At 39.1% G+C, this 22,896-nt stretch overlaps 1 protein-coding gene across 1 annotated transcript; it reads right to left on the reverse strand.

Annotated features, from left to right (window-relative positions):
- Positions 1-10,035: 10,035 nt before the first annotated feature.
- rfk (riboflavin kinase) lies at positions 10,036-20,562 on the reverse strand. Its single transcript, XM_080049312.1, has 4 exons — positions 20,021-20,562; positions 15,520-15,671; positions 13,282-13,384; positions 10,036-11,453 (listed from the first exon to the last, which is right to left on the reverse strand). The coding sequence occupies exons 1-4, from the start codon at positions 20,100-20,102 to the stop codon at positions 11,275-11,277; spliced, it is 516 nt and encodes a 171-aa protein (XP_079905438.1). The 5' UTR covers positions 20,103-20,562; the 3' UTR covers positions 10,036-11,274.
- Between the last annotated feature and the right edge of the window lie 2,334 nt (positions 20,563-22,896).

Below are 22,896 nucleotides of genomic sequence, written 5' to 3' on the forward strand. Positions count from 1 at the left end.
CTTTAAAGCTACTAAAAAATATTTAAAACAAGCCTGGTCCCATTGGCTCTCTCAAAGTGCTGTCAAAGCACTTTGAATTGCCTTGTGTCTGAATTGTGCTACATAAATGTCTTGATTTGGGATTGCAACCAGAGCAATTTAGTTAAGTCTAGATGTAACGGTTTGACTGATCTGTTGTTTATGATTCATCTTTATTGATTCTATTCACCACAGACGACCCAGGAGATCAGGCGCAGGCAACTGTTTGCCTAAAATGTGAAGATGGTTTCTACCAGTAAGTCTCTTCGGTTGAAAGCTTCATTAAATCTGAACCCCCCTATTCTCATGTCCTCATGTTGATACTATCTGTCTTTATGTCTGTCTGTCTGTCAGGTTAGGCACAGACTGTCATCAGTCTTGTCCGGATCTGACCTACAATGTGAATGAAACCATGGTGTGTGTTCCGTGTGAGGACAAACAATGTGTCATCTGTGACCAGTCCCAGTGCTACTGGTGCAAAGAGGGATTCTTCGTCTTTGGTAACATTTGTTTTTTTATGACAAAATTGAACAATTAGGATGTAAAAATAATATGCTGATATTGGGCAAGAATAAAGGGAATCATTAATGTCTGGATATGGCAGACGTGGGGCACTGTACCCTGAGGAGCTGACAAATCACCGTAAATAGTAATTGTATTGTCCCTACTGTATCCCGAATTACAATTACAATTCAAAACATTCCCCTACGGGACAATTTTAGGAAAATTATGAGCTGCATCTGATTTTGATATAAAATACTGTAAGTTAGTAGATAGATATCCCAGATGGCATAACAACAAAAAAAAGTGAACTTTCAGACTGCAAATTATTTACTTCATTAAAAGAATAACAAGTGAGATGGCATATAGTGGAAATAAAAAAAAGTATTCTTCTTTTGTGTCCAGATGGAGAATGTGTTGATAAATGTAGGGAAGGTTTCTTCGTGGATGAGGAGAGCCGGGACTGTGAGCCTTGTCACCGGGCCTGTGGGACCTGTGGAGGGCCACGATACGATGACTGTGACTCCTGCCAAGATGGATTCACCATGGAGAACGGGGAGTGTTTACAGGGCATACAGTTGGCCCCCTGCTCTGAGAAACACTTCAGAAACAGTATGGAAAATGTTATGACCAATCAATTAATCTAATTTCCTTTGCTTCGAGAAAACTAAAAAGCATGTTTTGTGCTTGTAAAAATGTGAGGCCGTCTTTCTACAGCTTCCCTCACTTAACCGTTAAACCCAAGTGAAACTGAATGTTCCGATCTCAGCTACTCCAAGAAATGTAGAGCTATTACATTTATTTTTCTATATATATTTGGGTGCTTAATAACACATCCCTTTGTCCATTTTTCATCCCATTTCCTAAGGCTTTCAGTTAGTTTGAAAATGTATGTCACCCCCTCTTCTTTATTCCTCTCTTCCAAGTCATTACTGTCTACATATTTTATTCTGGTTTTCTGCTTGCTGTTTACCATCAGGTCAGGGCGAATGTGAGCTGTGCCACTCGTCTTGTAAGAGTTGTTCTGCTGCAGGGAAGGAGAACTGCACCAGCTGCTTCTCAGGTAAACATTTGCTATCCGGATGCCATATTACATGGAGCTTCCTAATTTGAAAAATGTTTAGTATTTTTTCTTTTCTCAGACCTTTCAGGCAAACTTCCTATCAACGCACATGTTTTTTTCTTTACCAGACAGTGTGTATGATACAAAATCTAGCCTAGATTTGTCGACTGCTGACAATCTTTAAAATCTTTATTCTTTTTCTTGCATCAGTGGTGTTGAGTTGTGTGTCTGTATTCAGGACGCTTTTTGACGGCTCGACAGACGTGCATGTCGCGTTGTCCATCTGGTTCATTTGCCAATAAGACGTCCAGCCTGTGTGAAGACTGCTCCAAAGGGTGCGTCTTGTGCCAGGATGTCCAGCAGTGCCAACAGTGTCGCAGGGGGCTTTACCTGCTAAATGGAGTGTGTTTGGTGGAGTGTCAGAGGTGCTTGTCCTTTTTTTCTCACATGAAAAACCCTGCACCTTCATATTACATCAATGAAACCCTAATTGTTCGTTTCTCTGCCTCTTTCCCAGAGGGTTTCCTCAAGGAGGTGTTTGCCAGCCGTGTGCCCCAGAGTGTATATCCTGCAAGGGAGATGCCTATCACTGTAATAGCTGTGAGAGCCCATACTTGCTGCTGGACAACTCCTGCAGGTCACGCTGTCTAGAGGGCTACTATGCCACGGAGACAGAGTGCCATCGCTGTCCTGCTCACTGTAAAGAATGCAATCAAGATGGCTTGTGTAAGAGTAAGTTAACTGGGTGGAGCAGTAAAAAGTATATGGATGGAAGATGTGGAGTGGGGGATCTATGGCAAGGTGCTGTTTTGAAAGGTGACTTAGTTTGGTGTTGAAGTAGAAGAACAGAAAAGGAAGAGTATTCTGCCCATTGATCACACATGAACACATTGATCTACGATTCTTTTTACTGATGTTTAATGTGGTACTTTGCCTCGTCACACAGCTCCCATCTTGTGTAAACACTGTCCAAACACATTCTAAACACTGTAAAACAAAGAATACACACATAGGAGCGCTATATACATGCATACATACATACATACATACATACATACATACATACATACATACATACATACATACATACATACATACATACACACACACACACACACACACACACACACACACACACACACATACACACACACACACACTCACACACACACACACACACACACACACACACACACACACACACACACACACACACACACACACACTCACACACACACACACACACACACACACACACACACACACACACACACACACATAAATACATACATACATACATACATACATACATACATACATACATACATACATACATACACACACACACACACACACACACACACACACACACACACACACATACACACACACACACACTCACACACACACACACACACACACACACACACACACACACACACACACACACTCACACACACACACACACACACACACACACACACACACACACACACACACACACACACACACATAAATACATACATACATACATACATACATACATACATACATACATACATACATACATACATACATACATACATACATACATACATACATACATACATACATACATGCATACATACATACATACAATGTATGTATGTATGTATGCATGTATGTATGTATGTATGTATGTATGTATGTATGTATGTATGTATGTATGTATGTATGTATGTATGTATGTATGTATGTATGTATGTATGTATGTATGTATGTATGTATGTCATACATACATACATACATACATACATACATACATACATACATACATACATACATACATACATACATACATACATACATACATACATACATACATACATACATACATACATACATACATACATACATACATACATACATACATACATACATACATACATACATACACACATACATACATACATACATAGGAGAGTGGGTTGAGTTGTGCCAGCTGGGAAGAAGTAAACCCCCTATTTCTAGAAAACCATAGAAGAAATTAGCATATAGAAGTTGTTGTTATAGAAGTTAAACGTGGATAAGAAGAACACGGTAGTATGAGTAGTATGTAGGGCTGATTGAAGGAAAGAATGAGATTTAAAACTTTCATTATGTAAATCACACCTAGTCGTGATTGGGCTACATTAGTGAAACATTTGGTCTTTAGTGCAAAGGAAAATGCACAAAATAAAGGCTAAAGCTAAGACATAACAATCAACAATTTCCCTCAGGATGAATAAAGTTGTATCTTATCTTTAATACAAGTCAAGAATAATATTTGAGTTATTCATAAGGCCTCCCCCCTAGGTAAGCAATTAAGTCAAGTAGGCCTACAATTTGTTTTGTAATGTTTCATCATAGGTTCTTATAGTAATTAGAAAAGTCTGGTTTGTAATATAATAATAATTTTTAGTTGTAACTTAGATGAAAACTTATATTGAATTACTCTTTATTCTACTCTCTCTCCCAGAGTGTGATCAGTACTACTTCGTCCATGAGGAAAAGTGTGTGGATGACTGTCCCACTGGCTACTTTGCCAGTGAGAAGCAAGACGAGTGCGTGCGCTGCCATGTTGATTGTGCCTCATGTGACGGACCTGACTTTGATGACTGTGATGTGTGTCGCAACGTGAAAGCTGTCCGATACAATGGAGAGTGTCTGCCTGACTGTCCCAGCAGCACTTACTATGATACAACTACTAATGAATGCAGAGGTAGGGGAAGGTTATTTTTTGCTCATGCAAAATAAAAAAAGGAAAATTATATTCCATGATTGTCGTGTTATTGCTTTTTTATTTTCCCAGATTGTGACAAGTCCTGTCTGACCTGCTCGGACAGTGAGCCCTCATCCTGCCTCAGCTGTGATACCAACATGCGTAAAGATGCCAGCGGACACTGTGTCTGGTACAGTCGGTGCTCTCTGAGCTCATACATGAACCAGAACGGGGAGTGCCAACAGTGTCACAACTTCTGCCATCGCTGCTCTGGGCCAGGCAAAGACCACTGCCTCAGCTGCAACCAACCACACTACCTACTGAGTAAGCTATTTGGAATACGCCAGAATTAGAAGAAATCTTTTTTTTTGCACCCAAGAGTGTTGCTTCTAATCCACTAAAAAGAAACATTCACCTTTTTTAAGATTGTAACTTTATGTCTGTCAGACACCACATGCGTGGAGGAGTGTCCTCTGGGTTACTATGCAGAGGACCAGGATGAACGTGTGTGTGAACACTGTCACTTCAGCTGTCAGTCATGTGCTGGCCGTCACAGTGTGCAGTGTGTCACCTGTAAACCTGGATTCTTCAAGCAGGGGAGCAGCTGTGTCGAAACCTGTTCAGAGAGGTTTGTAAAAACACACAGACACACAAAGTCTCCTCATTCCTTTTACAAAAACAAAACAAACAAAATAATAAACTGAATGTGTATTTCCTCTTTCCTTTTCAGTCACTTTGGCAACACTACCACCATGGTTTGCGAGCGATGTGACCCCTCTTGCAGGCAATGTTGGGGTCACGGTAACAGAGAGTGTCTGAGCTGTCGGCAGGGCTATGTTTACCTGATTCAGTTTGGACAGTGCCTGAAGACATGCCCAGCAGGCTACTACCAAGACAGACGGGCCAAGACCTGTCACAAGTGTCACCCCACCTGCAAGAGCTGCAGTGGTAAAGGAAGCCTTTTAAAGGCTTATTTCTGTAATGTGTTTTTGTAGGTTTTCACAGTATTGAGCATGAATTGCTGTACCAGTTTACCTTTTAAGGGGATTTACAGTGACATAAAAATATTAGAATAACTTTTAGTTCAGTTTCGTTTTAGGGTTGTAATGATACTTTGCACATGTGGCAGAGCACCTCTTCTTTAGGCTTTCTCTTAAACTGCAAATAAAACACATTATGATGATTTCTATAGTGATACATTTCTGGCAACACAGTGCAAGGGTCAAGAGCAAGACAAAATATATTGAATATATTTTGGGAGGCATTTTTTATAGCGTTTTATTGGAGAGTACAGTTGAGTGAAAACATCTCTCTTCCACCCACCCTTTTCTGCGGGGCATGGCATACTTCTGATGTTCCTTTTGATAAGCTTTTAAAAGGCTTTGGAAATTCCAGTCCAGCCATGTGATGAGACTTGAAACCATTTCTTATCGTGTTTTAACATGTTCTCTTTGTCTCTCTCCATCCAGATGAGGGCGCTCTGGCCTGTCAGTCCTGTTATGAAGGATACACGTTTATGGGAGGCATCTGTGAATCCCAGTGTCTTATAGGCTTCTATGCTGCTTCACAGGTGACAGACCTAAGTGTTTACATTCAACTAACCTTTAACATATTTAGTATATTAGAGCAAAAGCTGCCTTTAGGCAAAACTGCCCTGTGAGGCATGAATCAGTAGTATGTGGTGATAAAATGTGTGAGAGTATAACTAATTCTGCTTTTGCTCCAGGGCTCTAAGTCCAGGATGGATGAGCCAAACTGTACGGCTTGTGACCCAACCTGCCTGGACTGCCGAGGTCCCAGCTTGTGGAACTGCACAGTGTGCCCCGCATCCCAGATCCTGTCCAATGATGGCCGCTGCTTGACCTGCTGTGGAAATCAGACACACCACGATAAGCCTTTACCCAGGGAGTGTTGTGACTGCACCTCCCTACAAGGTAATCATAAACCCACACTGGAACACCTCCTGGTAAATGTTGTTTATGCAAGCATGACTCCTCAGTGACATCCATCTTTCTTTTAGTAAGTTCTGCTTTACATTCATTTAATTGCACTGTGCAGTTTCAAGAGAGGGGGATTTGCAGAGCCTGCAACATATTTTCAATACATGTAATTCTGAGTATTGAATAATGTTATGATTATAAATCTATCTATCATACAAAACTAAATAATTTTGAGGAACCTGGAACAGAATGTAAGACTAGAATGTATTTGTATATTTGATGACCTTTGTCTAATCCAACCCAATGGTTTGCTTCATCTCCTTCTTCTCAGTGGAGTGTGTCCTGGGTGTCAACTTTGTGATAAGGGCAGCTGAGGAGGTTCAAGACAACACGGCCAAACTCTTTGTCACTGCCTGTGTTTTACTTGTCCTCATTGTGGGCAGTGGGGTCTTCCTTTTCCTTAATTATCGATCTAAATCGCTTGCCATCGCACCAAAAATCAAATCTGGAGGATATGAAAAACTGGAAACAACCGGAGGCATTGCCTCACAACCCACCACCTCTTCATTTGGGGAGTACAGTGACCGAATCATTGACTGTGAGGAGAATGAGGAGGAGGACGATGACGACGAAGACATTGTGTACATGGGGCAAGATGGAACGGTGTATCGGAAGTTCAAGTACGGACTCTTGGATGACGATGAGATTGAGCTAGAGTATGATGATGAGAGCTTCTCATACAGATGAAAGTAAACCAGATGGGATGTTGGGTTGGGGATATGGCTCATTTTTCTGATACATGTTATCTTTAAACAAAAAATACTTTTTTAAGTTGGATATCTTCTGATCACATTTGCGCAATCAGCCAGTGGTTGGTTAAGGAGGTTTACAACACACTGACATAAAAGGCATTTTAGTCATACCAGTGAGCTACAAATCTACACGTTAACATTTGTGATATTTATCTGAAATTGTAAAGAATGATAATTGGCATAATTAAAATTTTTAAACCTGGTTATTGTGATATATCAACATCTATTGTACCAGTTTAATTGTCCTCTAGCCATTGTTGTTACACAGGCCCCATATCTAATATGTGGTTCTATTGTTGGCACTAACCAGGTTCTTTCACGTGTGTCTTTAAAAATAACAGAAGGTTGGATTCACAACACATTGTCTATGCTTGGTTTGCCTGCTGGTTGTCTTTTACAGTATCTTTCCAATAAAATTGTTATATTTTTTGTCTTTGAATGGCATCTTTTCATCAGGAGTTAAGCCTTATGTCAAACCATCACCAATCAGAGGGGTGTATAACGAAGTGAGTTGTACATAGCCCAGCTCATAGCTGACTCGAAACCTAAAATTCCAATCAGAGATAATGACTACACTGGGGTTATTTACTTGATTTCTAACCCAGATTTTCCCATTCACCTCACAAAAATGGTAACCCTTTGTTTATCCGTTCATTGGTCTCATCGCTCTAATGTTTTTCTGAGGCTCTAGTTATGTTATTTGTGTGCTCTACGGCACCTTTGAAGAGAATCTGAAAGATTGTATAAGAAGATGGAGCTTTTTAGAGCAGATTTTAATCCAAACTCTGAAGAGAACCTTCTCGGAGCAGATGATTAACTGTCTACTCACAAAGACTTTTAGGCTTATTTACAACATCGCCCTCTTATTCTCCTGAGACCCTTGTGATGGCATGTAAATCTGTTGCAATTTGTGTTTTTAACAAATCCATGTAAAAATCAGGGTGTGTAAATCTCCCAGGTAACATTACAAAAATATTCAGTATAGTTTGGCAACAAAGCACATTGCAATGAGTTCAAGCTGCTGGAATTTAAGAGTTTGGTATGTTTCATTCATGTAGTCTATGGCTCAAGTTTGCAGATATAACTTGTTTCCTCAATGTGTATTTATCGCTCATAGTAAATATCGGAAGTTCCACAAAGTTTCAAAAGAGTGGATTAATAAACGGGTGGTGCTTTTTAGCCGATTTCAATCTCAAACTCTGAACATAACCTCCTTCATCACCCTGCCAAAGGGAGCCTAAATTGCAGTTTACGCAGTGTAATAATATTAATAATAGTGATAATACTTTATTTATATAACTTAAAGGCCTACACAACAGAGCTAAAAGTTATTTCACATTTCAGAACACAAAGAGTGGTTTAAATAGTGATACATAGGACACATAATGAAAACTGGATTCACATGACCTGGGAGCTATTAAAGAAAAACACATGGATTTCCATAAAAAATATCGATATAAAATAAAAATGCACTCAAACCCTCATTTGCGACACTAGATAGACTATATTATATTTGTTAACAATGTATATATATTATCAATCAAAATTAGGGTGCAATGAGTCCAATTTAGAAAACATTGATTAGAATTGATTATCATTTTCAATAACATTTAATTTTCAATAACATAACAAAAAAGGTATAATTACAATATATAGACGTGTTATATCCAGCTGTTTAAAAGGAAGGCCAACTTATTTTGTGTGTAAGCGTAAGTTTGCATCTAACCTGAAGCACACTAGTGTCCTTGGTCCATTTAATTTGTGTCTGTAAAATTTGGTTTGATTCCGTTCTCAGGACGATTATCAGCTCCACACAGGGCAAATTGTGTCCAAGGCTAACCTCCATTGCTCTATGCTAAATTTGAACAAGTTGTGACTGCATCTATAGGCCTACTCCTGGGTCACGACTCACAATCACAAAGTACTCTGGTATACGAGCTCTATTCTTTCAGCTGAAATAGACTACCTTAAAATCTATTCAGTTATATTATGTTATTCAACTTTATCACTTTATTAAATACATATAATTTCTAATAATGTTTATTTGTTCACTTCCCCTTCATTCTTGTAGTTAGTGCAGTATATTTTCCGGCCTTTACTCAGAAAAACGGCGTTGGTGGTGGGTTGATGAAAGAAGATGCAGTTTGAGGCAGATGAGGAGGTCTCAGGAACAATTATTTTTTATTCAAACAACAAAACTCATCCTGCAGTCAAAAACGAAGCCAATAAGAATTTAAAGTGTTTGTAGCCAAATAAACTAATAGAGGTACCTACACAAAACAAAAAGCTATGAAGAGTTCCTTAGTTTGAGACCTGACTTTTTCCAGAATTGTGGCTGCTTTTAACCCTAACCAGCTCCACCCTAATGGTCAGAGGGAAACCTCTGGCCCCCAGAGGACATCCTGAGTTTAGTCATCACCTAGAGTCGATATGTCACGTTGGCCAAGAAGTCTGATTCAGACACTTTTAAGACAATGCTGATGATGATGATGATGATGGCCAGGGTCAATAAACTACTGTTAACTCTTAGCCAGACTGTCTTTGATTAGCTCACAAGACAGTCACATTTGTGTGAAATTTGAATGATCTACAGGTCAGCCTTGAGGGTTTCCTCACTCAAGCAGCTGACATCCCTGACTTTGCCCCCTGCCAGATGAGGCTAACTGTCTTTGACTCCTCTGTAGCAGTAGACCTTAATATAAAATGTATAGTAACATAATACACTACAGTAATCTTAGAATGTGTCATAACAAAATACACTATATTAGCCTCCATGCAAGCCACATTCAACCTCATAGAAACTTCAATGTCAGTAAAGAAAATACACATGGCCAGGCTGAGAGAAGAATGTCAACATTCAGAAATTGCAGTCATGTATTTTACTTGCTAAATAAAACTTTAATAAATTGAAATACAATACAGACTTAAAATATCCAAATTCAATCCAAATATATAGCTTGACTCATATATTTAATTCATTAAGAACAATTATTTACAGAATTTGGATTGTATGTATACAGATTAAACGTAGTGTAGGGTTCTCTATTCAGACTTCTATATTATTCTTTCAATTTTACATTTTACACGAGATGTACATGTACTGTCCTTCACATGAATGTTTAATTATTTATAAGGTAGGCTGCAGTTAAAAAAATGATATTTAAAACATTAAACAAATTGCACAATAACTTGCTTGGTTTTGTAACATTAGTGTTCCTCATATTCTCTTTGAACCCAACAGGCTCATAATGGAAATATAGAGAAGTATCGAGAGAGTACCACTTAGAATACAGAGGGCAAATATGTTATGATTTTAAAAGCCTATACTTAAAACGATTTATTATACCGTTTATCAAATAAATAACCATGCTTCTGGCCATTACATAATTCTTGGCAACAATCATTTAGATTTTTCAAGTTTTATGCATAAAATATACCCTGAATCCAATTTATGGTCCATAGTCATTCATTTTTAGGGCATTGATAATCAATAGAGTTCTTTAGTCACAAAAGACAGAAAGACATTTTCTCAGGACAATTAATGGAAAAGCAAGGATAATTTAATACCATTCAATTTACATTATTTCATAATGTAATCTCCCTCTCTTCATACAGATGACTTGCATTCATGCCACATTGTTGCATAAAGTCCTCTAAAGGTGCTACGGTTGTTCTCATTACAGACAATAACCTATACTTTCTCTCTCACATCTGCTAAATAAACAAATCGCTACAGAACTTGTGTTGTGTTGTATTTTCAGTCATATGTGGTGTTCTTTATAGACAGATTTTTACAGAACTGCTAGGATTTTGTAGTCACCTTCATCTCACAATATGTAATATGAGGTAACCTCCCACATTAAAGATTCCAAATATTCAGTTGGACAAGAAGTGAGACCCAAGAGCTTCATACACAGTTAGTATTAGATGAGGCAATCTGGTGCAATTATATACAAATAAACATAACCTATTTAGTGATTGGATGTCTGCAATAAACCCATAGATGGAAGCCTAACAGCTCTTTAAACAATAACATTTACAAAGTAAAAGAAAAATACGATAAAAAAAGATTGGTTGTGATGATTATGTCCATGTGCAGCCATGGTAACAGTAAAGAGATCTCAGAAGAGAGACTGTACATTTTCACGAGTAGATACAGACACAAACACGTGCATTTTTTTAAACCTCTGTGTTTTTCTGTCAGTGACCATTCATAATAGTCTGTGTTTCTGATGTGGTTGCAGTCGGTGGGGGCAGGGCTGAAGATGAGCTGGAGGCATTGGTGAAGAAGTTGTCGTCTCTCAGTTTGAGGTGCTCTGGGAGCTCTAGTTTGACCTTGGCCTCCTCAATGTCGTTGTTGATAGCCGTAATGAGGGCTTCTATTAGGAACAGAGATATAATGAAGAGTGAGTGTGACATAATGAGTTTATAGGAAAGGGGGAAATCATGATGCATTAAGATGAAAAAAAACAGTAAAGTCAAATTTAGAGACACTGGAGATCTTTGAGGCCAGATGGGTGTCCTATGAAGCTAGTTCTATATTGCCCAACTTAATAGGCTTTATCCGACTGGATAAAACCTAAAACCCCGATCAGAGGTACAACGGTGGTTGTTATCAACTTGTTTTGTCAACCCCGGTTCTCTTTTTCAGGCGCTGTATGGGTTACCATAAAAGTTTGACGAGTCATTTGAGTCTTCTTTTACACAAAATGGAGCAATTGCGTACCGCTGACTACACTCAAGAGGCACAGGTTGTCAGCTTTGAATAAAAATAAAATAAAAAATAAAGCCAAAAGCAACAGTGTTGCTGCGAATATGGCAAAACAGGAATGCTGCAAAATAAAGCTGAATCAATATTTTCTTTTTACCACTCTTAGTACTTAGCCTATGAAAGGTGACAACTGCACATTTTAAAAGGTAATTAAACTTGACACAGCATATTGAAATACTATACTAACGAACTGCAGTTTTCTTGACATCGAAAACTCTGGCATGAGCATTGAAATACCTTACTAACCCTCACATTCTACAACACTCCTTAGATATCCTACATACAGTCCCCTCAAAGTATTGGAACGGTGAGGGCAATTCCTTTATTTTTGCTGTAGACTGGAAACATTTGGGTTTGACAACAAAAGATTAATATGAGACAAGAGATCAACATTTCAGCTTTCATTTCCAGGTATTCACATCTGGATCTGATACATAACTGAGAAAAAAATCATTATTTGTAAAGGAACACCACATTTGTAGGTGAGCAAAAGTATTGTAACAGACTTAAAATTATTTAAAGTGAAACAACTTAATATTTTGTCGCAAATCCTTTGCTTGCAATAACCGCATCAAGCCTGTGACCAATTGACATCCCTAAACTTTTGCATTCTTCTTTTGTGATGCTTTTCCAGGCTTTCACCGCAGCCTCTTTCAGTTGCTGTTTGTGTTAGGGGGTTACTCTCTTAAGTCTCCTCTTTGGCAGGTAAAATGCATGCTCTATAGGGTTTAAGTCAAGAGATTGACTTGGCCAGTCTAAAACCTTCCACTTCTTGCCCCTGATTAACTCCTTTGTTGTGTTTTGATCTTCCAATCAGTTTGGTTGCCATCATGTGTTACATCATCAATGAAGATTAATGAGCCCGTCCCAGAAGAAGCCATGCAAGCCCAAGCCATGAAATTGCCTCCACCATGTTTCACAGATGAGCCTGTATGTTTGGGATCATGAGCAAATCCTTTCTTTCTCCAAAATTTTGCCTTTCCATCACTTTGGTAAAGGTTCATCTTGACAACAACACAGTAACCCATGATGGCAGCAGCAAAATGAACTCAGAAGTCTACAGCAACATTTTGTCTGCCAATTTAAAGAAAGATGCAACCAATCTGATTGGAAGATCCTCCATCATGCAGCAAGATAATGATCCAAAAAAACTGCAAAAACAACAAAGGAGTTAATCAGGGACAAGAAGTGGAAGGTTTTAGACTGGCCAAGTCAATCTCCTGGATTAAACCCTATAGGGCATGCATTTTACCTGCTAAAGAGGATACTGAAGGGAGCTACCCCCCAAAACAAACAGCAACTGAAAAAGGCTGCGGTGAAAGCCTGGAAAAGCATCACAAAGGAAGAATGCAAAAGTTGGGTGATGGCAATGGGTCTTTATATACTTTTGGAGGGGACTGTATGTGAGATGAGAGAGAGAAAGAGGTTTGTCGTACCAAGTGAGTTGTAGCTTCTCTCTGGACGGATGTAGCCCACCATGACAACACTGAGAATCTCCCCATAAAAGTCCTCTTTGAATGTGTGAATCACATGGGTCTCCTACAAACACAATGAAAAAAAGACAGCATTTTTACAAAATTATATCAACCTTCAAATGTGATGTACGGCATTATCTGAAATATATCAAATAAGTCAGTTGGGTAAAAAAAAGGGTCAACAATGGCAGTGCATGGAGTTTTGCCTGCTATGCTTGAGGTTTGAGTCACGGCAGAGAAATGTAAATGTAAGAAATACAAAATGGTGGTTTAACAGTGAGGACGTGACAAGAACTTTCCCAGCTCATTACTCACGCTGATCACAAAATACTTTTCACTTGACACAAAATTGCCTTTTCTCAATATTTCATAACATTTTTCCAACAGCAGATGAAATGAGTCTGTCGCCACATGCCGTCATATTGTTTGCAAGATAAATAACAAATTGAAACTATTGAATTTAATTTGTTCCAAAATGTTTTCCTCTGTTCGTCTCCGGAGGCAGAGTTTTTTTTTACGAAAAGACCAATTCAGTCTCAGTCTTAAAGTCAGTAAAACCAACAAATGTAACCAAATGATTTTCCACAATGATCTTGTGATCATTACAAGTTTTAAATCCTTTATTTATGGTCTGTAGGCCTCATTGGTTTGAGCTGATACAATTATTTTCTTGAGTAGAAAAAGCACAACATGTGGATTTTGTTTTCGGTAATAAATATTTAGGTGTAACATATTGTGCTATCATCACAGACATTTGTTTTTAAACCATTTGACATTTATAAATAGTGGCTCAAATTAGGCTTCATCCATTGTGTTCCCAGTCAAAAGGCAATGGTTCGATTTCATTAGGGAATGGACTAGAGAATGAACTTATACATGAACACTTATTACAAACCACATTACAAAATAAATGTCTGAACACATAAAGAACAATTTTGCATATCGCCCAGTGTTATGATTAAATCTATGATCAAGAGCTTGAGCTTTAAGATTGATCAGGAAGAACATTATCTAGATAGATCGACAGACAAGCAGAGTATGTATGAATTAATTGTATAATATAATGTATAATTGTAATGAATAGATTCCCACAGAAATAATTTTGAGCTGTGAGAAAGTTCCTTATACTATTGAAACAATTCTGCGATTGTTTGTAGAAATTGCCAACAGGCGTGTGATTCACCTTAGGGCTGTACTACGGGATTAACAAACTATCAGAACAAAATAACCTATAACAGAAGCCTTCTATAAAATTTAAGTTTGCACTGTTGTTCACTATGGGCAATTATTGATCTTTATGATGTTTTATTGGTAATGAAATGCAGCCGGTCAGCTATAAATCCTTCAGGATCAGGGGAAGATATTAGCCTGGCTCCGCCCGCCTACCTACTTCCGGCCAAATTTCATTTTCCCTTCAGTAGTCAGTCTGGGGACGGGGCGTATTAGTGGGATTCTGCTCAGGCAGATTTCTGCCTGTCCTATCAGCGAACAAAACGAGTGGCTGAGAACGATGACGTCGAAGTCGCGCTCCAGTTTCAGTTGAATGCTGCGTTCCTTTATACTCGGAAGAAGGAGATTTACGACTTGGTAGTTCCGAGTTCCGACCTGTCTGTGTTCCAGTGCATCTGCTCTCAAAAGTATGGACGCCGACAACCTTTCTCATTCAAATAACTAAACGTTAGGCTCTAACAAGTTACCGTTGCCAGGTACCGGTAGATCCATAGACTACAATATGTAGTGAAGCAGGTTCACTAACGCTGCTTGACAGTACACTTCACATTTGTAGAAATATTCACAACAGATTCATGGAACCTCATGACAATCATTTTAAATGAACTACAATATTCAGAGAGAATACTTTAAAATCAGCCACATTTAACCGGAACACATCAGGAAGGTCAAATTACTGAATGCAATCATTCAGGATAAGATGCTCACACACATGACATGTAGCCCTGGGTAAAATAACTTCTATGAATAACAGCGATTCATTCATTTTTGTCCCACTGTGGGAAATTTGATTTGTGAACAAAGCTGTGGAGAAAGACGTGTGCTTGTAACCCCACCAACACTGCCCTTAAACCTTGGAATGTTAAAGACTATTTACTATTTACATTTCATAGATTGATTTGCCATGTGCACGGCTTTTGAGGTAAACACGAAACAGTTTGCAGTGAATGCAGCTGTTCCTGTACTAACCATAGACTTCTTGGTATTTTTGTAGTATGGGTTCCAGCCAATGCTCATCACCATTTTGTAGACGTCGCAATTACCGACGCAGGCCCAGCCATAGTAGATCCCTGTGCCGATATCTGCTGGAAGATTGTCCACCACTGAGTCTGGGAAGTTGGCTGAAGAAAGGGAGAGAGAAAAGAGGTAAAAGTCAGAAGAAAATGTTAAGACATTCTCTATTTAAAGAAAGCTTTTAACAGGTTGTTAAGAATATAAAGGCTACAAAACCCTCCACAAAAATGTTGATCACAGCATAATATTTGTTACAGTATCTTACGTACCCAAACACGTACTTGTGTCTACGCTGTTTTATAAGTTCTGCATGTTTAGGCACAAACCTCGTCTGAAAAAGATGACATTACACTATGTGTGACCTACTGTGTTGTGAAATAATGCAACCCGTCTCTGTATGTGGGTGGTTGACGTGAACTCAAATCCAAAGTGGAAAAAAATATATTTCTAAAATGCATGTCAAATGACATATAATTATATTGCTTAATATGTGAATAACTCAAAACTGAATATGTCCCTTTTTAATCCATTATTTATTTAGCATTTTATTAACTTTTTTGTGTGGCAGTCCTAAATATTGTCCACCGGTGTGACATCATTTTAAATGTTAATATTTAATTCAGAAATTGTATGACAGATTAGACAAATATGCACAATCCTTATCAATTTGTCCTAATAATATTCCCACATCAAAAGTAACCAATAAAAATTCCCAATCATGTTATTATGCTACTATAAGATGTACACATAGGGACTTTACCCAAACGTCTGCATTATATTCATTATAATTAGTATAAAACCTAATGAAGCTTCATACTATCCTTATATGTGCATAGTGATGATATCATTATTATACTATTCAACACTTTTTACATGAATTTGTGCAGTTAAATGGCTTTTCCACTATAATTCAGTTTGTCACACCACAGGACATTCCGTCACACAATTGGACAACAAAAAGTACCGGTAAGCCCCTGTTTTGTACAAAGTCTCATTTATTATTTCTTTTTCAAAATTAATTAAATTAATTAAAATAAAGTTACAAATTCAAGTTAAAATGTTTTTATTTGAACAATAAAGTCAGAATAAAGAAGAAGAAACTAACGTTCCCATAAAAAAGACTTGGGGGCCACCGTAACATTTAGCAAGATAACATGGACATTTTAATAAAATTGACCTGGCTTATTACTTTTCTTGTTACGTTCAGAAGGAGGAATGGTGTTGAGAAGGCTTTCTTTATAAAGCAAAAGCCAAGGGGGGCAGGGCGAGCCGCAGGGACGGCAAGGCTGGGGCGTGGAAGGCCAACAAGGGAGGTAGCGTGCAGGTGGGCAGGAATCAGAGCGGGCAGGCACTGCAATGTCGCTCTCCTGTGCTGAGAACAGAGGTGGTTGATGGCCAAGGGAACATTCGAATGGAGAAATACCGGTAGCTGCGCTTGACAGGGTGTTGTGGGAATATTCAATCCATGAAAGGTGAGTGCTCTAGGATAAATGATTCCTCCGGGCGACCAGGAACAGGGAGGGGACGGAGCAAACTTGAGAGGGGTTGATGAGAGGACTTATTGCGGGCGCAAAAATGTACATGCGAGTACAAAGGTGCGCGTGTCAGTCTCCATGGTGGGCCACCAGAAGTGACGTTTAGCAAGGGACAGGATGCGGTTGACATCCGGGTGGCAAGCGAAACAAGAATTATGCACCCACTTGAGGACCTTGGAGTGGACTGAGCTTGGCACAAACATGGCTGGATCAGGTTGTTCCCTCTGCGCATCCCTGATCTGCGTCTAAATTTCCCACCTGACTGCCCCTACCACACAGCCATAGGGTAGGATGGTGTCTGGAAGCATGGAGACCTGATCGGAGGAAAAACTGTTGTGACAAGGCATCGGGTTCCTGGAACCGGGGAAATAAATCAGAATGAAGTTGAATGGGCCAAAGAATGCCCAGTGTGCTTGGCGGGAATTGAGACAATTGGCAGACTGAATAGGCCATGTTCATGTGATCGGTCCACACCATGAAGGGAATTTCTCCCCTCTCCATCGAGTGCCTCCACTCTTCAAGCGCCAACTTGACGGCAGCAATTCCCTGTTTCTGACGTCATAGTTGTGCTCCGCAGGTGACAGATATGGAAAAGAAGGCGCAGGGATGAAGCAAGAGATCCTCGGTGAAGTGTTGTGAGAGGACCGCCCCCACCCCGGAGTCTGAAGCGTCTACCTTGACCATGAACTGCAGAGCAGGGTTGAGTTAAGTGAGAATAGGGGCTGAAGTGAACCGCCCCTTCAGCTCAGTGAACGCCGCTTCGTCTTTGGGGGTCCACGAGAAGGGGACAGCCGGAGAAGTGAGTCTAATGAGGGTGGCTGCAACTCAGCTATAATCTCTGACAAACCTTTGATAGAAATGTGCAAAGCCCAAAAAGTGCTGGAGCTGCAATCAGGGTCTAGGTTGAGGCCACTATGCCACTGCCTGGACCTTCTCGGGATCCGTCCTCTCCTGCCCTCGCTCAATGACGTATCCAGGAAATCCAAGGAATCCACATGACACTTGCACTTCAACGCTTGGACGATGAGTTTGTTCTCCAGTCTTTGTAGCAGCTGTTTCACATGCTGGATATGTTCCTCTTGAGAGCAACAGAAGATGAGTATGTCGTCAACAAAAACTGTGCGTAGTGAGAAGTCACGGAGGACACTATTATCCAGAGCCCGGTAGACGGCGAGGGCGTTTGGGGGGAGGTTAGGAGGGATAAGGGGCAGGGAGGGAGGTTAGGGGGAGGTTAGAATAGAGGGAGGGAGGTTAGGAGGGAGAGAGTGATGGTTTTGTACCCGTTGATAGAGCCTAAGTCCACTGGTGTGACAGCCATTTCCACCAGTGTGACGCTGATTTCATGTCACACTATAGGACAATGCTGTCACACCAGTGGACGTTTTCAAGATCAAGGACAGTTTGCGGCCTAGCTATATGAGAGACAGTCTTCAATCCTGACTAACAGTGTTAAGGTTTACATTATTTTCAATAGTCTATCAATTTAAATGGATGAAAATGTCCAGATCAATACTTAAATTACGTCACACCAAAGGACTGCAGAATGGATCCCATTTCCAACAGTGCACGGAAATAGCAATGTTACGAAAATATTTGAGACAGACCTCACCTTGTGTGCAGTCCATGTGCTCCAGTGAGGTCTACTGTACTTCCTGGATGAGGAAGGGCCCCTCTTGATAATAGGGTGCCCAAATGAATGCCTAATTTATATCTACAAAATGGCGTCACACCAGATGGACACCAGTTTTGCGGACAAAATGTAATGCGTCATAATAATTGTAAATGGGGACCTTAAGACTTATAACATATAGTTTCATTAAGTTAACACTACTATAACATCTATTCAAACATTTGAATGTATTTAGACCTATTTTTCATTTAATTACGGTAGTTTTAAGATAAGCAACTCTACCCCGGACAGTCACGCCAGTGGACAAATGTCATGTTTAAAACTAAATATTTACATATTTGAATAATAATGCTCAATACTTGCAGATGTATTAGTTCTGGAAGATTAAACTGTATTTAAAAACAGATATTTTAATTAAATATTTTAAATTTGTATTTATAATTGACACCATGAACACAAAAATGGAGCGTCACGTCAACCACCCATGTGCTCTTTATGAAGTATCTGTTATAACCCTTGCCTGATTTGCATTAACTAATACAAGGGCACCTTACCATATTGTTTGAAAAGTTTGTGAAAAAATATAATAATTAACCGTTATGTTTGAGGATTTTGTGCTTCATTTGTGTATGTTATTGCACACGTCTCGATCATTAGCCTACATAAGCTGATATAACATCTACATATTCTGTAACCAATTTGAAAGGTGAAACATTTTGGTTTTCCAGGGTTCATGCAAGGGTGTAAGAGAATAGGTATGATATAATAATATTCATAACAAAGTTCAGATTTTCTACGAAGTGGATTTGACATATTCTTCAGGTGACAGCTTAAAGTGATTAACTCACTCATCAATTTGCCGTTTCCCGTACATTCACTTTGATTAAGGCGTTACAACATTTTATAATAGGTCCATGGATACAACATGCTTCTCGAAACAGCCACGATTACATAATTTAGCTTTCATCATCTGTCAAGCTCCGTTACGCAACACAGTTATACAGTAGTAAAGAAAACGTCCGCACGTTGCGTAAATAGGTGTCATCAATGCCGTTCAGTGAGCCGGTGTCTGGCAGCCAAACGTGTTGTATATTCGGTAATTTTGTATCCGCCAAATTATTTGAAAAATGCAGACACACTAAAGATCATTACCAAAAAATACCGATGATGATAAAATAAAACGTTACTCTGGTTCCCTGCGTCAGCGTTAAGATTCACACTGACCTGACGTTACCTACGTAAACTAGGTTGTAGGTTACTGAATCAGCTTTATGTCCGACGATAAACTCACCTGTGGGAATTCCTAGTTCTTTGCTTCCTCTTCCGAAACCTCTAATGACTTCTCCCCGGCAGAAGTACGGAAGGCTCTTCATGACTAGTTTCCCGTTAACAACTGTCTTAGTTTTAGTTGGTATGACGGTACAGAATGACCTCGAACGCCACAAGGAAGTCGGACTGGCTAACCAGCAACCAATTTCTCAGCTAGCAAAATGTAACTCTTTACCTTGTAAAGTTCAGAGTCCGTCCTTGTGGTTAGCTACACCACCATACCTTGCGCGAGTTGTGTAAATAGTTGAACGTTACTCAATGAGCAGCGATGGTAAAAGTCCACTAGCTATGCTAGCTAAGCTAACTGCTGTTAGCTTCATCAGATGCACCCTTTTCCTTGAACGGTTATAAACAAAGGTGTTGGTTTTACAATACTCAAAGGATGGCAGTCCTGGTTTGGCGAAGGTCTACTTGCTGTAGGATTATGACGAGAACACTGGTTCTGTAACAGAGCAGGTAAAATTACATGTGTACCATATGACCATAAATATTTGCTCCTGTGACGCTCCTGCTGATGTCAATGACCGCGTGACCAAAGCGGTCCAAGAGTCACTGTGTTGCCTTCATGTGTTGTAGGAAATATAATAGTTCCAAATGAGGCATTCAATGACCTAACTAGGCTGGTTTGACCTTGACGCTTGAATAACTGAATAAAGTGTTTGTCATGGCTCGGTTTTTTTCTTTCTTTTACTGACAACATTGGGTGCCACTAGGACTATACTTTCCAAAGCAGAAAACATCCACACATCGCATGGGCCAAATACACTATGACTCCTTTTCCCCATTTGGATAAAGCCTAGGCATAGTACTTTTTTTATTATATGTATTTTTAGTCAACTAAACATATGAGTTCATTAGCCTAATGAAATAAATTGTATCTGAAAATGAAGGAATATTATCTATAGTAGTTTCTAGTATTACTTACTTCAGACATGAAGTGTTTCATTAATTCAGCCTGACAAAATACATTAAAATCTTAAGGATATTGATAAAAGAGAGATCATTTAACAATCATCAATTATTCCAAAGATGCATTCAAATGTTTGCTGAGTTTGAAAATGCCACCATACTTCTATCCAACATTACATTCCTGTGCAGCAAAAAAAAAAACCTGAAAAACCCAATACACCTTAGCTTCATTTTCATGCTAGTGAATTGTATGCAGTTGTGGTGTTTAAATAACGTAGTCTTATGTGTTCATTCCTGTTTGCCATCACTAACAATGAACGCACACTTCAGCACTCCGCCTGTTCTGCCTGTTCTGCCTGCGTTTGAGTCCTTCCCATAGGTCCTTCCCCTGACACCCTGACAGGCAAACATATCAAAGGCATTTTAAAGTCTTGGCATAGAAAATACCTCTGAATTAATTTTTAGTAACCAGGTCTCTGCACACTGCTCTTTTTTTGCCTAGAGTAGACCATGACAGATGTATGCAGCCAAGCCGAGAACAGCAAGTAAGGACTGATAAGGAACTATGTGTGTAATATTAGTTCAAGGTGGTGACTACCATTATTTCGACACTGGTAATAAAATCTACCAAAGGTAGAGCGAGTTGTACAGTATGTCAGCAGAATATTTTGTGGAATTGCAATCAGAGTTAAATAATATTTAGAGAAAAATAACTATATACTACTATAAAATGGTAAATTTGCCTCTAATTATATACGTTAAAATGTCTTAAAGAACATGAGTCAATGATGCCGCATGCAATGATTAAGGAATTTAGATTTAATTGAAAATGAAATGTTTGAATGATTTTAACTGTCATGTCATTGGAAACCATGTCAATGTTAAAGCCTTCACGGTGGGTGTTTGGGACCTCTGCCGATGACTATGGAAGGCCTCCATTTGGGTGGTAAATGGGGTGACAGTTTGTCACTCATTTAAAATTAAATCACTTTATATCACCCTAACTATTGCTTAGTCTGAGGCTTCAAGCTACCTACAAAGCAAGTTCTGCTGACACTACTTGAAAATTTAATTTTTTTTTTCTTAGCCGTCTAAATGAGTTTCCACTAAATCGGTTTTCATAGTGTCAAGGAGAGAGAGAGAGAGAGAGAGAGAGAGAGAGAGAGAGAGAGAGAAAGAGAGAAAGAGAGAGCAAGAGAGAAACACACAGACAGAAAAAGTTAATGTCAAGATAACAGGATTTAGCATGCATTAAGACATTATATAAAACTGTTATAATAACTTAAATAAAATGAGTCAATGATGCGGCATGCAATGAATGGAATTGAGATTTTATTTGAAAATTAAATGTTTAAATGATTATAACTGTTATTGTCATTACTATTATTGGACACCATGTCAGTGTTATAACCTGGGTGTTTGGGACCTCTGCTGATGACTATGGAAGGCCTCCATTTGGGTGGTAAATGAGGTGACAGTTTCCACAATCTCAATTAATGCCACTAAATGAAAATCAAATCACTTTATATCACACTAACTATTGCTTGGTCTGAAGCTTTAAGTGACCTATAAGCAAGTTCTCCCGACAGTACAGTACTGGCAAATTTAACTTTTGTTCTAAGCCGACTAATTGAGTTTCACCTAAACCTGCTCTCATGGTGTCAAGGGGAGAGAGGGAGAGAGAGAGAGAGACTCACACGCAGAGAAAAAGTTTGTGTCAAGATAGCAGGATTTAGCATGCAAACCGTATTTCATTGAACAACTTGGCTTTCAGAATAAAACTATACAACTTGTTCGTCTTCTTAGCAAGGACACACCTATTCCGCTAGTGTTAAGACTTCCATCCCTGTTTTCAAGTCAAGTCAAGTCAAGTAAAAAAAAAAAAAAGTATAATTAAATTGGGTCACAATGTTGCACATAGATTACGTG

Source organism: Ammodytes marinus (genome assembly GCF_949987685.1).
Source record: "Ammodytes marinus genome assembly, chromosome: 2".
NCBI classification, from domain to species: domain Eukaryota; kingdom Metazoa; phylum Chordata; class Actinopteri; order Uranoscopiformes; family Ammodytidae; genus Ammodytes; species Ammodytes marinus.

Coding starts and splice junctions, on each gene's coding strand:
- rfk (XM_080049312.1), bottom strand. CDS start 20,102: ATGAAGAGCCTTCCGTACTTCTGCCGGGGAGAAGTCATTAGAGGTTTC. Junction 13,385..15,519: donor AAAATACCAAGAAGTCTATG/GTTAGTACAGGA, acceptor TTGTGTTTGTAG/GAGACCCATGTGATTCACAC. Junction 11,454..13,281: donor GAGAAGCTACAACTCACTTG/GTACGACAAACC, acceptor TGTTCCTAATAG/AAGCCCTCATTACGGCTATC.